The sequence below is a fragment of the Budorcas taxicolor genome, chromosome 16 (genome assembly GCF_023091745.1).
Source record: "Budorcas taxicolor isolate Tak-1 chromosome 16, Takin1.1, whole genome shotgun sequence".
NCBI lineage: Eukaryota > Metazoa > Chordata > Mammalia > Artiodactyla > Bovidae > Budorcas > Budorcas taxicolor.
In genome coordinates, this window is record NC_068925.1 from 62,009,077 (window position 1) to 62,027,600 (window position 18,524).

At 38.4% G+C, this 18,524-nt stretch overlaps 1 protein-coding gene across 2 annotated transcripts in view; it reads left to right on the forward strand.

Annotated features, from left to right (window-relative positions):
• TOR1AIP1 (torsin 1A interacting protein 1) overlaps positions 1 to 4,956 on the forward strand; it is a 43,228-nt gene extending 38,272 nt beyond the window's left edge. The window contains exons 9-11 of one of the 2 annotated variants that reach the window (XM_052653622.1): positions 46 to 90; positions 440 to 496; positions 2,441 to 4,956. In XM_052653622.1, coding sequence (XP_052509582.1) covers positions 46 to 90; positions 440 to 496; positions 2,441 to 3,228 — 890 coding nt within the window. In that variant the 3' untranslated portion in view covers positions 3,229 to 4,956. The remainder of the gene's footprint in view (positions 1 to 45; positions 91 to 439; positions 497 to 2,440) is intronic. The other variant, XM_052653623.1, reaches the window with a different exon arrangement.
• The last annotated feature ends 13,568 nt before the right edge of the window (positions 4,957 to 18,524 follow it).

Below are 18,524 nucleotides of genomic sequence, written 5' to 3' on the forward strand. Positions count from 1 at the left end.
CAGTAATCCATAATCCATATTTTGTCCTTCTTTCCCTCTTCACAGCATCATCACCAGGCAAGCGTTCAATATATGGCAGTTTTTCAGATGGTATAATATGTTTCCTTTTATTATAGTTGTACTTATTTTCTTTGTCCTTGTACCTTTGTCCTGGAAATTTTACCACTCCAAATTAAATAATTTCAAGGCTTTCTCACAAAACTAATGTATTAAGAGTATGCTTTGTACTCGACTCTTACATGCCATGAATAATTATGAAAAAAAATGGGTCTTGTGTCTCAAACAGCTGTCAATCTATTAGACACCTGAATCTTCTGCTTTTTCTTCTGTTTCTGGCTGATCTCTCCCATATTTTCTCTTGGTGAAATTTTCTTTTTTCTATTGGAAATACTGAAATTATGAAACATAAATTGATAATCTTTATTACTCCTATCATTAGATGACAGTGTTCAGAAATCAGAGCTTGGAAACCAATCTCCATCAACCTCCAACCAAAGTAAGTTTGTCTGTTCATCTTTTATTAAATGAGTCTCAGTCTCAATACCACTTTCCACTAGGAAAGTTAATAAGTATCCCTTAATAAGTATCCCTAGAGACCTTTGAGGAAAAAAAAGGTTATACCTGTCCATAATTACCTAGAGATTAAAGCTGAAAAAAATTTGTTTTTAATGTTTGTCAATTATTTTTAAATAATTTTGTGTTTTCTGTAATCTCTAATGCTTGGTTTAATAAAATGAGCTGGAATTTCATTCTGCTTCTGTATTCAGCCTGTTACAATATATGTTTTGGTTGAGGTATCTGCAAAAATTTAGCTTTGTACGGATAAATAATGTTTTAATAGTCTTTAGACAGTTGTGAATATTCTCTTTTGATAGTCTCCCAAACTCAGATAACATTAGTTTCTAAATGTTATTTGAAATATGAAATCTGAAACCATATTAATTAATTTTTTGTATTCTGTTACATTTTACATTCTGTTAAAACCCATTGGTCTTTCTTGTACTTTGAATATCAATCACTGGTCATTTGGAAAAGGTTGGTTCACTAAATTATATAGATCTTCCAAATGCTGACATGTTTTTAATACGATATAAAAAGATCACATTTGTTAAGATCACCACTAGTCTCAAAGAAGTCTTAAGTATTGGGAGCTGTTAAATTCATGATGGCAGATATCCTGCAACTCTAATTTTCACTTGAAACCTTGAATTTTATCACTGGGAACAAAGATTGTCAGTTTCCTTGAAAGCAAGAGGTTCACATTGTTCCTTTTCAAGAAAACATCTCCCAAATACGAAGTGTGACTAGCCATAGTTTATCACTTGTCCTTTCCAGTAAAAATTCTTTGAAAAAAAGCACTAGTTTAGCTCACAACTCAGTTGCACAAAGTGCTTTATAGATACTTCCCATTTCTTCACATAGAATGTTATACTCAAGGATTGAGTTTTAATAAGGTAAATAGCTTTAAATGCTTCATGAAGGATGTTCTTAGATGAAATTGATAACCTTGAATACATGGTTGTGAAGAATACAGACATTCCTAGTATAGTTTGGTGCCACTGCCCTGTGATTCATCTAAAGCAGCAGTTGTTTTTCTTACCACGGCTTTTTACACCATTGGTGCAGATATCAATATGGCGGGGAAAAGGTGAATAAGATCTTAGTGTTAGGAGAACAGCTTTAACCTCAAAGATCCCTTTGAGGAGATCTTGAGATAGCCTACCAGCCGTTCTTTGAGATCTGTTGGTCTACAGGGTCCATAAATAGAAAGTAAAAATATTATTGCTGTCATATTTAAAAGATTAAATGATATGGTATATGAGAAAATGCTTTATAAGCTGCAGCTGCAAAGCACTAGGTAAATATAAACTGATATCATTGCCAATAATAATTAGGAGTGACTTACAAATGAAATTTTGCCAATATTAACAACTGCATGCCACAAAAGATAGGCATCAGTGCAGTTATATGGAAGATTTCATTTATAATGCATCCTTTTGTTTATCCCTTTTTATACTTAAACATTTCGCCTTGGAGAATAATCCATGTTAGTTTCTAAATTTAAAACTATTTTGTAAAGTGTCTTCTAATATTGTTTACCTCCCAAATATTAGCAGTAGTAATGATAGCTCTGCTTTATAAATTATATTCTTTCCGATTTGCATATGCCATTTCATATACTTAAATTCTCCTTTTCCTCTGAGACCTCCTATCATTTTGATATTGAAGAGACATATGCATACTCATACATAAGTAAATACATAACTTAAAATACATGTGTTAAATTATTTCTTTAAGAAAGTAAATTATCAGCTCCCTTCTTTAAATTCCTCCCTCTCTTAGCTAATGTTTGTAAACATTAATGTGGGCTTTAAAAATCACTTGCTCTTGAATCTAAGAAAATAATATTTGTGTGTGTCATTTTTTTTTTCCTGAGCAGAAATGACTGGGCAACCCAGAAGTGCATCTTCTGTCAAGACAAAGTGGTATTGGCCCCTTGTTGTGATAGCCGCTCTTCTCATTGGGAGTTTTTGGTACACTCATCCTCCTGAAGCAGAAACCACTGCTGTTCAAGAGTTCCAGAACCAGATGAAACAACTGATGAATAAGTACCAAGGTCAAGATGAGAAGCTGTGGAAAAGGAGCCAAACATTACTGGAAAAACATCTCAATGGTTCCCAACCTCGGCCTCAGCCTGCGATTTTGCTGCTCACTGCCGCCCGAGATGCTGAAGAAGCACTCAGGTGTCTGAGCGAACAGATCGCTGATGCCTACTCCTCCTTCCGTAGTGTTCCTGCCATCCGGATTGATGGGGCCGGCAAAGCTGCTCGAGACAGTGATACTGTCAAAGAAGAAGTAGATCAGGAACTGAGCACTGGGTTCAGAAATGGCCAGAAAGCAGCTGTGGTCCACCGCTTTGAGTCACTGCCTGCAGACTCTACTTTGATCTTCTACAAGTATTGTGACCACGAAAGTGCAGCCTTCAAAGATGTAGCCTTAGTCCTGACCGTCTTGTTGGAGGAGGAGACACTTGGAACCAATCTGGGCCTCAAGGAAATTGAAGAAAAAGTGAGAGATTTCCTCAAAGTCAAGTTCACCAACTCTGACACACCCAGCTCCTACAAGCATATGGACCCAGACAAACTGAGTGGGCTCTGGAGCCGTATTTCTCACTTAGTCCTGCCTGTACAACCTGAAAATGACCTGAAAAGGGGCATCTGCTTTTAAAGGAAGACGGAAGAGAAAATTACGTCTCAAGTGCTGAGAATTTTTTCAAACTTTCTAACCAGACAGCACTCAGCTCTTTTTGAAAGACCTGGTTTCTTTTTAAAGGAGGTTAGGTTCTTAGGTAAACATGGAACATCTGTATTGTTTATTCAGCCTAATTATCTGTTACCTGAGAGACTCATTTCCCACTGAGATCTGTTAATGATATCTACAGACTATAAATTATATACAGTCCCATAGAGGATCTACTTAAATTCTGGAGTGAATCATTATTCCTGTGGTATGACCAGTGGGAGGGATTTGGCTCCTTCCTATAAATCCTCCCTAATGTTTTAACTTGGTTTTTTTTTCACAGAGTTTGTTATTAGTAAGATAGCTCCCTGAGCGCAACTGTGGGCTTTCCTGTTTTTGTTCTCTTTTTTCATCATTTAGATGTGAATTCCTTAGTCAGCTTCTCCTTATAGGAACAAAAATAATGAAGGGCCATCTGAGTGTTTGTTTGGGTGTTTCTTTCTTTTTTTCTTTAATTTTGGAGGACAGGGAAAAGGAGACCAGGGAAAAGTTGTGGAATGGAGAAGGAAAGGGGAGGAAAAGTCTTCAAGATGAAATATTAAAATAAGTCACTTGGGGAATTCCTTGATTGTCTAGTGGGTGGGACTCCATGTTCTCACTGCCAAGGGCCTGGGTTCCATCCTTGGTTGGGGAGCTAAGGTTCTGCAAGCTACCCCATGCACACTCAGAAATTAAAAAAAAAAAGTCACTGTCACCTGGGGTTCATCAAACATAGCTATATGAACTCCATTCTCAGTGAATTCTGTTGGGACTTTTATTTTCCTTGAAGAAATTTTTACTCCTCCCAAGGATTCTGAAGCATGTATATGATGAGGTTTAGTATATTTGCTCACTTGGCGCTTAAGAACAGGCAAATTCAGGCAGTTTATTTTGTTCATATCCTGAAAATTTTGTTAAGAAAGATAATGTCAGAAATTGGTAAACCGCTTTGTCAACCACCTCTCCTCAGTGACTAAAGAGGGCTTTGATTTTCTGCATGTCCATTTGTTGCAGTCTATGTCCTTTAATGACACTCTTGTAACAAGTATAAAGATTTACTGTGCACGTGATAAATTCTGTTGAGTGCCTCAAGCCAAAAAGAAAGTGAAGTTTACTATATATGAAGGATGTTAAGATGTACTGCTGTACATAACTGTACCATAGTATTTCAGTTTTAACTTTGCATCTCTTAACAGCTTTCTCATCTGTCAACAGCTTTGGTTTTCTTAAAATCTTAAAATTCTGGATCAGCTTTATTTTTTTATTGTCTACAAACCTTTAAATGGCAATATTGCTTTTAGAATACTAAAGCCTGTCAGTGGCTTCTTCATTTACCTTTTGAGGATCCCATAACTGATGGTAGAATATGGTCTTATTTCTTCCCACTAGGACTACCAGTATTCATAAGTTTATACTCCTTATTATAATCTGTTCCTGACACTGTCAGAAGTCAGATATTCTTGATTTATAGAGGATTCTAAAACAAGAATTTTTGAAAAGGCTTATTTTATACATATATGTATTATATGGAGAAACAGATGTTTTTATTAACTGTTTCATTGACCAAAATTTTAAAATAATATTACTTATATCAGGAAAAATAATTGTAGCAGCTAATCTGTAAATGACTTTAAAAGCTATTTTAGTAATTTAAATAAATTTACTTTTTTGGTTTGTACTCTGTGTTAAGTTTAATGACTCGTATACCTTTTAAAAAATTCCTAGGGTTTTCTTTACACTTGAACAATTTTAGTGAGTTCTGCTTGGAGAAATAAAGGGCAAAGAGAAAACTGGAGCTCCTCACAAGTACGTTGGTAGAAAATACAATCACTGTGGTTTTCTGTTTCATCTGGGGATTTTGACCTATCACGAAAGTTGAATTGAAGTATTCGTCACTTGGTAAAAATGTACACGTTTCTCAATTTTTCCATTCTCACCTGCCTAAGGAACCTTTTTGGGGTGTTTTTTTTTTTCCCCTAATCATCTACCCCCATGAAATTTTAATACTTCATACAGACTGTGAATCATATACATATTTTTATGCTTTATACACATGAAGGGTAAGATTTTGTTGCCCTCACTAAAAATGTGTGCTCAAGAACATCCATATTTTAGATCATTGATGCCTGAAACATTGTTTTGTTCATGTTACCATAATACTTTTGAAGGGGAAATTGTAATAAATCATTGGCTTGAAAATAGGAACTTGAGCCTCTAGAAATTAGGCCATTGTGACTTTGGGTGACTACATGGGCCCAGGGAAAACCACAGTGCAATGCTGACCTTACAGATTTCTGTAAACATAATTTGCTTCCCGTCTTTTAATGACTTTCATATATTACTTGTTAAAAAGTTTTCTTAATCTCTAATCCTCAAAAACTGGAAGTAAACCTGATTTTCATTCTATGAAGAGAATTTAGAAACTTAGAGTCTCTAAGAAATTATAATTTGTAACTTAGAATTTGCATAGTTAATACCTAAACTGAAGCTGTAAAGCCAAATTTACCTCTGATCTTAGATCATCAGAAAGTGGACTTGATGTTCACAGTATGAAGAAGCATTTCTCATTGACTGCAAAAAAAAATAGTGGACTTTTCTACATTGTCCTTATCAAGGCCACAGAGTAAAATCTTACGAAGATTTTTACTGACCTTAACAACCTGGGATGAAAGTGTAAGTCCTGAGTTTGGGAAACCAAACTGAGAAGTCTTCCATTGTTTGCCATTGCCTTGGAAAAAGAGGAAACTCCTGCTTTATGCCTGTCTTTGGCCTAGATTCAGAGAAGTCCTGTTGGGCTTTCAGGTTCTTTTGGATGGTAGGGGAAATATAACCCGTCGTCTGAGGATAAACAGGAGAAAGCTTTGGCAATTTGCAAATTGTAGTCTTTTTGCATACTCTTGAACACTTCCAAAATATTCATATATCTTGCCTTCTCTCTCGTCTCTGCTAATTATGCTCTGCTAATTCTTACTTGTTCTGAAGTCTTTATTTTCTGGCAGAAATTCGCTGAAACCTGAAGTCCCTACTGTGGAATACTGGTGCAGGTGCCTCTTTATGCTCTTGTTCACCCTGTATTACTCCTGACACCACATTTAGCGCATTCCCACTACCATATTTGTTGTCTAGTCGCTCAGTCATATCTGACTGCAATTCCAAGGACTGCAGCACGCCAGACTTCCCTGTCCTTCACCATCTCCTTGAGTTTGCTCAAATTCATGTACATTGAGTCGGCAATGGCATCCAACCATCTTGACCTCTGTCGTCCCCTTCTCCTGCCTTCAGTCTCCCGCATCAAGACCTTTTCCGATGAGTTGGCTCTTTGCCAACTGGAATCAGGTAGCCAAAATCTTGGAGCTTCAGCTTCAGCATCAGCCCTTCAAATGAATATTCCGCACTGATTTCCCTTAGGATTGACTGGTTTGATCTTGCAGTCCAAGGGACTCGCAAGAGTCTTCTCCAAAACCACAGTTCAAAAGCACCAATTCTTCAGTGCTCAACTTTCTTTATGGTCCAACTCTCACATCCGTACATGACTACTGAAAAACCATAGCTTTGACTATACAGACCTTTGTCAGCAAAGTAGTGTCTCTGCTTTTTAATATGCTGTCTAGGTTGATCATAGCTTTTCTTCCAAGGAGCAAGTATCCTTTAATTTCATGACTGCAGTCTCCAACAGCAGTGATTTTGGAGCCCAAGAAAATAAAGCCTGTCATTATTTCCATTGTTTCCTCATCTATTTGCTATGAAGTAATGATGCCCGATGCCATGATCTTAGTTTTTTGAATGTTGAGTTTTAAGCCAGTTTTTTCACAATCCTCCTTCACCTTCATCAAGAGGCTCTTTAGTTCCTCTTCACTTTCTGCCAGTAGGGTGGTGTCATCTATATATCTAAGGTTATTGATATTTCTCCCAGAAATCTTGATTCCATCTTGTGCTTCATTCAGCCCACCATTTTGCATGATGTACTCTGCATATTGGAGAAGACTCTTGAGAGTCCCTTGGACTGCAAGGAGATCCAACCAGTCCATTGTAAAGGAGATCAGTCCTGGGTGTTCTTTGGAAGGAATGATGCTAAAGCTGAAACTCCAGTACTTTGGCCACCTCGTGAAGAGTTGACTCATTGGAAAAGACTCTGATGCTGGGAGGGATTGGGGGCAGAAGGCGAAGGGGATGACACAGGATGAGATGGCTGGATGGCATCACTGACTCGATGGACATGAGTTTGAGTGAACTCCGGGAATTGGTGATGGACAGGGAGGCCTGGCGTGCTGCAATTGATGGGGTCGCAAAGAGTCGGACACAACTGAGCGACTGAACTGACTGACTGACTCTGCATATATAAATTAAATAATCAGGGTGACAATATACAGCCTTGACATACTCCTTTCCCAGTTTGGAACCAGTCAGTTCCATGCCTGGTTCTAACTGTTGCTTCTTGACCTGCATATAGGTTTCTAAGGCAGGTAAGGTGGTTTGGTATTCCTATCTCTTAAGAATTTTCCAGTTTGTTGTGATCCACAGTCAAAGGCTTTACCATAGTCAATGAAGCAGAAGTGGATGTTTTTATATCTCTTTTTTAAAAAATTGTATTTGCAATGAAATTAGATTTATAATATTGTGTTAATTTCTGCTCCACAGTAAAGTGATTCAGTTAGGTATGTATATAGTCTTTTTCATGTTATTTTTATTATGGTATATTATAGGATATTAAATATAGTTCCCTGTAGTTATACAGTAGGACCTTGTTGTTTATCCATCCTATATATAATGTTTTTATGTGCTAATCTCAAACTCCCAGTCCCTCCCTACCATACCATTCCTCCCCCACTGGCTGCCGCAAGTCAGTTCTCTGTAAATGTGTTTCTGTAATGTGGATATATTCATTTGTGTCACTTTAAATTCCACGTATAAGTGATAACACGGTATTTGTATTCCTCTTTTTTCTATACAGTTTAATTTTTATTTATTTTTGGCTGTGCTGGGTCTTTGTTGCTGAGCAGGCTTTTCTCTAGTTATGGTGAGCAGAGGCTACTCTTTAGTTGCAGCGTGTGGGCTTTGCATTGCAGTGGCTTCTTTTGTGGGGAGGCCAGGCTCTAGGGCTGGTAGGCTGAGTAGTTGTGGCTCCGGAACTCTAGAGCACAGACTCAGTAGTTGTGGCACATGGGCTTAGTTGCTCCACAGTATGTGGGATCTTCTGGGTCAGGAATTAAACCCACGTCTCCTACACTGGCAGGTGGATTCTTTACCATTGAGCTGCCACGGAGGCCCTCTATTTCTCTTTCTGACTTACTTCATTCAGTATAATTCTAGGTCTACCCTTGTTTGCAGTATCCTGCAAGTGGCATTATTTTGTTCTTCTTAATATATGTGTATACACACATCTTTATCTGTTTAGCTGCTGATAGACACTTAGGTTGTCGCCATGTCTTGGCTATTGTAAGTAGCTGCTATGTACATAAGTATGCATGTATCTTTTTGAATTAAAGTTTTCTTAAAAGAGCTAGCAAGTTTCCTTACATCTTTTCATGTTGCCTAAGAGGGTAATTATAGTCTAGATAAGAGATGGCTATTCATGTGGAGAGAAGATAGATAAGAAAAATATTTGAGAAGAGAGTTGGTGGTTGAATGTAATATTACAGAGAAAAACACCTCATAGAGGACTCTTCAAAGTGCTGTACTACTAAAAATATATTTTCAGTCTATTTAGCTCCTCTGTCTTCTCCCCAGATACTAAGTACTCAGTGGTAGACTAAATCCTTATCTCTATATATCTGTCTGTCGACTTCTGGCATTTTGTAGTAGAGACTCATGTAATCAAGAATTACTTGATTGTTAATAAAAATCCTATCTAATCAACAAAAGAGAAAAGGAGGGGTAAGGTAGATATTATAAGAAGACAGATCTTAGACTCCAAGGTGGGAAAATATGGGAACTGTGAGGACTGTTCTGCATGGAGACGTCATGGACGTTCCCTCTGCCTCTCTACTTCCTGCTTGCTATGCCTCAGCACCTTCCCCCTTGTGGCTTAAACACACCAAGAGAGTGAACCTGATTGGCTTGGTCCAGTGTATGGGGTGATCCCTGAAAAGAATGTATAATTAAACATAGATGCCTAGGTCACCCCTTTAATAGGATCTGTGGGCTGGGGATAGAGTTGTACAGTCTTCTGAGGTCAGGCCAAGGAATGGGCAGACACAGTTAAGGGACAACTGAATACATCCTCAAATTTATAAGCCTTCATATAATGTGATGGTATCCTTTTTTATTCATTTTGCCTTTTAAAAAAAATCAGTGAAAGGAAATTAAAGGTAGTGGAAACAACAATGAAGTTTTAAAATCTGAGTCCTGGTCATGGCTCTGTCTGACAAATTTGACCTAAGCAAGTCCTTTTTGTAGCCCTGCTACAAATGTGTTCTGATTTTTTCCCATTGCTTCTGTGTGGTGTTTCCTAGGAGAAGGCAATGGCAAACCACTCTAGTACTCTTGCCTAGAAAATCCCATGGACGGAGGAGCCTGGTGGGCTGCAGTCCATGGGGTTGCAAAGAGTCAGACACGACTGAAAGAATTCACTTTCACTTTCCACTTTCATGCATTGGAGAAGGAAAGGGCAACCCACTCCAGTGTTCTTGCCTGGAGAATCCCAGGGATGGGGGAGCCTGGTGGGCTGCCGTCTATGGGGTCGCACAGAGTTGGACACGACTGAAGTGACTTAGCAGCAGCAGCAGCAGTGTTTCCTATGCTGAAAAAAGAATGGCACAGTAAAAAAAATTCCAGCTACTAATTTAATGTATAATGGCTATTATTAATTTGTTCTAAGTCCCTCACAAGCACACTGAGCTTTCTTTAGTTTTCAGTCTGTTTCTTGGGCAAGTGAGGTAGAAAGTGACCACGTACTCCTGATTCAAACTTGATTTTTTTAAGAGTTTGTTTTCTCACTTTTAGAGAGCACCATTCTTAGGCTAAACCCAAGAAGAGAAACACTCCTTTCTATATAGCCCATAAGAGAACATTTAAATATAGTTGTTATGTCCTTTTCTTGACGAGAAACTCTTTTTAATGTGCTCTCAATATCTCAAAGTTTCAATGGACTTTCTTTTACCTTGCCTGTAATGAAGAGGGAAAATATCTATATCAAGATTTTTGTATTTGAATATATATTAAGTTGTCCCTCATTCTAGTTTTTGTTAACTATTGAGTGCTTATTAATGCTCCAAACACTGTTTCAACAGCCATGTATATATAAACTGATTTCTCACAATAACCCTGCAAGGTGGTTCATTTCAGTTCAGTTCAGCCCCTCAGTCATGTCTGACTCTGAGACCCAATGAACTGCAGCAAGTCAGGCTTCTCTGTCCATTACCAACTCCTGGAGCTTGCTCAAACTCATGTGCATCGAGTCAGTAATGCCATCCAACCATCTCATCCTCTGTTGTCCCCATCTCTTCCTGCCTTCAATCTTTCCCAGTTTCAGGGTCTTTTCCAATGAGTCAGGTCTTTCCATCAGGTGCCCAAAGTATTGGAGCTTCAGCTTCAGCATCAGCATCAGCCCTTCCAATGAATATTCAGGACTGATTTCCTTTAGGATTGATTGGTTTGATCTTGCAGTCCAAGGGACTCGCAAGAGTCTTCTCCAACACCATAGTTCAAAAGCACCAGTTCTTCAGTGCTCAATTTTCTTTATAGTCCAACTCTCACATCTATACATGACTACTGGAAAAACCATAGCTTTGACTATACAGACCTTTGTCAGCAAAGTAGCGTCTCTGCTTTTTAATATGCTGTCTAGGTTGATCATAGCTTTTCTTCCAAGGAGCAAGCGTCTTTTAATTTCATGACTGCAGTCGCAACCTGCAGTGATTTTGGAGCCCAAGAAGATAAAGCCTGTCACTGTTTCCATTTTTTCCCCCATTTATCTGCCATGAAGTGATGGGACCAGATGCCATGATCTTCATTTTTGGAATGTTGAGTTTTAAGCCTCCTTTTTCACTCTCCTCTTTCACTTTCATCAAGAGGCTCCTCAGTTTCTCTTCGCTTTCTGCCAGTAGGGTGGTGTCATCTGCATATCTGAGGTTATTGATATTTCTCCTTGCAATCTTGATTCCAGCTTGTGCTTCATACAGTCCAGCATTTCACATGATGTGCCTGCAAGGTGGTACTATTACCCTAACTTTATTGTCAGGAAACTGAAGCACAGAAAAGCTAAAATGATACTTAAGAATACCCAAGTTAAAAATATTAAAGCAGAGATTTGAACACAGGCAGTCTGTGTTTAAAACATCTATCCTTACTACTGTGCAGAGAGTCTCTAAAACCACATATATGATGTTTTCCTCCAGTTTATTCAAGCTCTATACCAGTTGGAGTATTTCAACTCCAAGAATTTTTGTATTTCAAAAATACAAAGTATTTTTCCAACTTCGTAGATTTTTTTTTCTATTGAATCATAGTTGATTTACAGTGTTGTGTTTCAGATGTACAGCAAAGTGATTCAGATATATATTTTTTCTGATTCTTTTCCATTATTGATTATTACAAGATATTGAATATAGTTCCCTGTGCTATACAGTAAATTTTTGTTTTTTATCTATTTCATATATAGTGATATGTATCCCATACTTTTCATTTACCCCTCCTCCCTCCCTTTCCCCTTTTTTAACCATGTTTGTTTTCTATATCTGTGAATCTGTTTCCATTTTGTGAATAAGTTTTTGTATCCTTTTTTAGATTCCACATATAAGTGATATCACATGATATTTGTTTTTCTCTGTATGATAATCTCCAGGTCCATCCATGTTCTGCAAATGGCAATATTTCATTCTTTTTTATGGCTGAGTAATATCCTATTATATATATGTACCACATCTTTATCCATTCCTCTGTTGTGAACATTTGGGTTGTTTCCATGTCTTGGCTATTATAAATAGTGCTGAATGTTGGGCTATATGTGTCTTTTCAAATTAGAATTTTTATCTTTTCTGATATATGCCCAGTAGTGGAACTGGGGCATCCCATGTGGTTCAGCAGTAAAGAACCACTGAACCTGGCAATGCAGGAGACCCCTGTTCAATCTCTGCATCAGGAAGATCCCCTGGAGGAGGAAATGGCAACCCATTCCAGTATTCTTGCCTGGAGAATCCCATGGAAAGAGGAACTTGGCAGGCTACAGTCCATAGAGTTGCAAAGAATCAGACACACCTGAGCATGCACACACATGGTAACTAATTTTTGGTTTTTTAAGGAACTTCCATACTGTTCTCCATAGTGGCTGTACCAGTTTACCAACAGTGTGGGAGGGTTGCCTTTCCTCTACATCCTTTCCAGTGTTTGTTATTTGAGACTTCTTGATGATGGCCATGCTGACTGGTGCGGGGTGATACCTCATTGTAGTTTTTATTTACATTTCTCTAATAATTCGTGATGTTAAGCATCTTTTCACATGCCCGTTGGCCATCTGTATGTCTTCTTTGGAGAAATGTCTATTTAGGTCTTCTGTTCATTTTTGGATTGGGTTGGGTCTTTGATATTGATTTGTTTGCCAACTTTGTAGATTCTTATTTGTGATTTTCCTTTAAGCCATTTTCTTTCTTACCTTCTTGCTCAGCTTCATGGAATCCAATATTGCACACACCAAGGATCTAAAGAATTCTGAGTAGAGTGAGACAATCACACAGTCCTACCTGTTGACTCACATTGGCACACATTGACATCATGCTTTTTTAACTGGAAACCTGAAGTGTTGACTCACAGTTCATCATTTTCGAAATAACTACACGCAACCGAGTTGTTAGCTGTGCCTGCATACCACAGAGGCTTTGTTTTTGCCTGCCCTCAGCCTTTGATACCAGACAGCACTTCTTGAAATTCCTAAGGAAGAGTCCATTTGGGAATTCCTTGGCAGTCCAGTGACTAGGCTTTCACTGCAGGATGAAGGGGGAGGTGGCCCAGGTTCGATTTCTGGTTGGGGAGCTAAGATCCAGCAAGACATGTGGTGTGACAGACAAAAAAAAATTTAGTAATTTCACAGAAACTCTTGGAAAAGGATGACTAAGAGCACAGACCCTACAATGCCAGTTCCATGCTTTTTTCAATGAGTAACACTGGCAAATTACTTCTCTGTGCCTCAGTTTCCTCATCTCTAAAAAGGGAGAAGTAATATAGCTACTTCCTTAATGGTATTGTGAGGATTAAGTCAGTTACACATAGAAAGCACTTAGAAAGTGCTGAGCACATCAAAGCGTACAACATTAGCCACTTTATTCACCTAAATTCTTACCAAGGATTCTCCTCTTCATCCACTGTGGCTGGCTTCTATTGCTACCTCCTATGTGATCCTTATTACATAAAGTACATGGCCTTCTTTCCAGCTTACAGCTCCATCACAAACCCCAATCCATTGCAATGTTCATTAAACAAAGGGCTTCCAGTTACCAGAATTCACCCTCCCCCCAAATCTGGGAGATAATGAAGAAGGAGAAAGCTTTCCATCTCACACGTATTATTGATAGCTCTTTCGTATTTCCTTGGCTTATTCAGGTTCACTGTCCTTGACTCCTTACAGACTTTACTTTTACTCAAGCAATGTAGTTTGTTGAGATTATTTTCCAAGTGGTGCACAGACCACTCTGTGTTAAATACAGAGATGTGCCACCTAGACCTGCTTACAAGTAAAAAATTTTTGTGCCAAATGTTGGGAGTGTGGCCAATGGACAACTTCACAGTCTGCCACTTCATGGATTGCTTCAGCTGCAGAGTCACTTTACCCAAGGTTATGCCAGGGGTGAGGGAGGGGGTGCACATCCCATGGCTGATTGACAAAATATGTATAGACTTAGCTTTCTCAGCCCAAGACAATGGATTTTGGACTGGTCATCTGCATCCAGAGCTCCCCCATAAGCTTGGCTGAGGCTATAGCACTGTATAGTAGCATGATATTCTGCTTCCTTCCTCACCCTTCCACAGGTGTTCATTCATACCCAGCACATTCCCTGGTAAACATGCAGCATACTAAATTTTGTTTCATAGTCTGCTTCTCAGAGACACCCCCTCCTGTGTCATGCTCTAAGCTTAGTGTAGTCCATAAATGGAGCAAATAATAGCTAATGTATACTGAGCATTAAGTATGTGCCATAACCATGATTGGAGAAGGCAATGGCAACCCACTCCAGTACTCTTGCCTGGGAAATCCCATGGACGGAGGAGCCTGGTAGGCTACAGTTCATGGGGTCACAAAGAGTTGGACACGACTGAGTGACTTCACTTTCACTTTTCACTTTCATGCACTGGAGGAGGAAATGGCAACCCACTCCAGTATTCTTGCCCGGAGAATCCCAGGGACAGGAGCCTGGTGGGCTGCCGTCTATGGGGTCGCACAGAATCCGACATGACTGACGTGACTTAGCAGCAGCATACACCATGATTGACACTGTAAATATATTGGGTTGGCAAAAAACTTCATTCAGGTTTTTCCATAAGCTGACTTTAGTAACAGTTACCTTTAACTTCATTCAAAGGAATTTTGTTAGATTGCATTGTAACAATTGTCAGTTTAAAAAAATCTAAGTTGGTGATTTTTTATGTAGCCATTTTAATATTGAAGATAGAAGGAATAAGTGACATTTTCAGCATATTATGTTTTATTTCAAGAAAGGTGAAAACGCACCTGAAATGCAAAAAAAAAAAAGGATTTGTGCAGTGTATGGAGAAGGTGCTGTACCGTATCGATCATGTTAAAAGTGGTTTGCAGAGTTTTATGCTTGAGAATGCTGCATGGTCAGGAAGACCAGTTGAAGTTGATAGCAATCAAATTAAGACACCACTCAGGTGGAAGCTGACATATTCAAAATATCCAAATCAAGCCTTGAAAATCTTGGTTATGTTAATCACTTTGGTGTTTGGGTTCCACATAAGTTAAGCAGAAAAAACAACCTTCTTGACCATATTCTTGCATTCAATTCTCTACTTAAATATAACAAAAACGTTCAGTTTTTTAAAAACAAATTGTGACACTCGATGAAAAGGGGATATTGTACAATAAGGTGGAATGGAAGAAGCCATGGGGCAAGCAAAAATAAACCACCAACAACCACACCAAAGGCTGGCCTTCATCCAAAGAAGGTGGTGATGTATATGTGGTAGGATAGGAGCTCTACTATGAGCTCCTTCCAGAAAACTAAAAAATTAATTCCAATAGTGCTGCTCTAAATTAGGCCAACTGAAAGCAGCAGTCCATGAAAATCAGCTGGACTTAGTCAACAGAAAACACATAATCTTTGATCAGGATAACACAAGACCGCATGTTTCTTTGACAACCAGGCAAAAATGGTTACAGCTTGGCTGGGAAATTTTGATTCATCCACGTGTTCACCAGACATCACACCTTTGGATTTCCTTTTTTTTTTTTTTTTCCTTTACAAAATTCTCTTGATGGAAAAAATTTCAATTCCCTGGAAAACTGTAAAAGGCATCTGGAAATGAAATTGTGAAGTTCCTGAAAAATGGCAGAAGGTAGTAGAACAAAATGGTCAATACATTGTTCTATATAGTTCTTGATGAAATGAAAAATATATGTTTCATTTTTACTTTAAAACTGAAGGAACTTTTTGGCCCACCCTATAGTATCTTATTTAATTTTCATAATCATTTGAAGTAAATAGTACTACTATCTCACTGTTATAGATGAGAAAACAAAGATACAAAGCTATATTGCTAGTAACTGGTAGAGATAAAATTTGAATGCAGATCATCTGACTCCAGAGTCTACATTTTTAACCATCATGCTACATTCTACCCCCTCATAATACCTACTTCTTAAGAAGTGAAAATGATATAAAAACTATGTCTTACAAACCATAACATATAATGGATATGTCAGAAAAAATATAATGCATGACCTGTAAGATTACTTCACAGTCTGATGAAATTTGTACCTCTCTATAAACACAAATGGAAAAGGGAACCGCAACCCACTCCAGTACTTTTGCCTGGAAAATCCCATGGACGGAGGAGCCTGGTAGGCTGCAGTCCATGGGGTCACTAAGAGTCGGACACAATTGAGAGACTTCACTTTCACGTTTCACCTTCATGCATTGGAGAAGGAAATGGCAGCCCACTAACCCACTCCAGAATTCTTGCCTGGAGAATCTCAGGGATGGGGGAGCCTGGTGGGCTGCTGTCTATGGGGTCGCACAGAGTCCGACACAACTGAAGAGACATGGCGGCAGCAGCAGGATAGACATAAAACCTGGTTTAAAAAAATTTTTTGAAACTCAATTAGGAAGAATACTTTTCTAATAACTAAGGCCTACTGTGGTTCTGATTTCCAAAATCTTAGTGCAGGTTGAACTAGATGTGCATGTGTGTGTGTTCAGTTGCGTTTGACTCTGTGGCCCTATGGGCTGTAGTCTGCCAAGTTCCCCTGTCCATGGGGTTCTCTAGGGAAGAATACTGCGGTGGGTTCCCGGGCCCTCCTCCAGGGGATCCTCCCAACCCAGGGATGGAGCCTGCATTTACTGTGTCTCCTGCACTGCAGATACATTCTTTACCCAGTGAGCCACCTGGAAAGCCTGAACTACATGTAAGTTGAACTAATTCTCTGTCAATGCTCATTCTATAAATTTGGCAAAGGTTATGACTTCTGAAAATTCTGTGAAGTCCAAAGTATTTTGCTTGATGTCACCTCTGAAAGAGTCTTTATCTCTTGTAGTGCATAATCTATCCATTGTTCAACAGATGAGTCAAGCTGGGTTTGAGTGGTGTCATACTTGCCGCTTGAAATACAACACCCCAAATTTACTGGGCAAATTCCAGTAAAATCTTTCCCTTTGGAAACAGTCCCAAAGGATTAGATTTTCTGTTAGCTGGTGGAATCCAAAGACCAAAGGTTTGCTTCTCTGAAACATTTTTATTAGCCTTGAATAAGCAAGATTGACAGACTCCGAGGGAATGAAATACTTTCATGTTCAGGAAATTCAGCCAACTTCCTATCTCTGTCTTCACCTCTAAGTTTTTATTGTTACTGAATCAGCAAGTCTGCTCTTTGAGTCATGTGGGTTATTCCTGAAGGAGCCCCTTTACTCTTGCCATTTTTCCTGAGATCGATGTGTGTTAGCTGGTTGGACTATAGGTTTAGCTCAGATTTGGTTCTAAGTAGCTAATCTTTTGCCCTTACAGCATGTTATCTTGTTTCTCTAGAAAAGGTACTCACACATCAAAATTTATAGCCATCTCAACATCTGCCTTAAATCGTTCACAGAGTGTACAGGAAGGACTATATATCTGTGCTAAAAATTGCCTTTTATTATGAAATAAAATGCAAATAATGGAAATAAGAGAGATAAATAAAGCTCGTATAACTCTCATAGCTATAGTTGTCTCCTCTACTTAGAAAGTTGTTCAAGTACTTTTTGATTTGTTTCAAATCTTAAATGTAAGCATATGAGTTTACATAAGTGAACACACCAAACATAAAACACTTTAAATCATGGTTTCCTCAAAGCATCAACTCTCCTTGAAACAACACAAACAGCACAATGAAGTTGAAATGCATAAAGAGTATAAATAGAAATGAATGAAGCTGAAAAGCAATTGAACAGGAAAAGTTCAGAAGTAAGGTGCTGGGCTAATCAGCAATCTGGTGAAGTTCATTTCTTCAGACAGTATGAGGTCATGCCTCAGATAACAAAATACTTCTGGCGCCTTTCATCTGAGTTCTTCAAGTGCTTTGCTGACATTATCTAATAGCAAATATTATTATCCCCATTTTATGGGAGGAGAAACTAAGATACTAGGAGATTAAATAACTTGCTTAAGCATGCACAAGAAGTTGGTGATGGAATCAGAAATTTATTTCAGGAATCTAATCTACTTTTCTGTTCATATCATTAGGTCAGCTTTCCAGATACCAAAAGACATTTATTGGTATAAATTTGTATTAAATGTACTTTTAAAACTGTTATCTTCTGTAAACAAGTCAATGAAAATGCTTTTGTTGTCGGTCATGGCTGCTTTTGTAGAAGTTATTTGAGAGGTGATTTAAAAATAAATTCTCCCAGGTTCAAGAGTATCCACATTAAGTTAAGGTTACTCAGTAGAACCCATTTTTGGATACCTAATACAGAACCATAATGAAATTGTCAGTTAATATCAGAAGTCCTAATAATTATGTGTATGTGTGTGATACATTATTTTTGGTGGGGAAGAGCATGAACAGGAGAGATCTAGGAATTATTCCATACTTCCTAACCCTA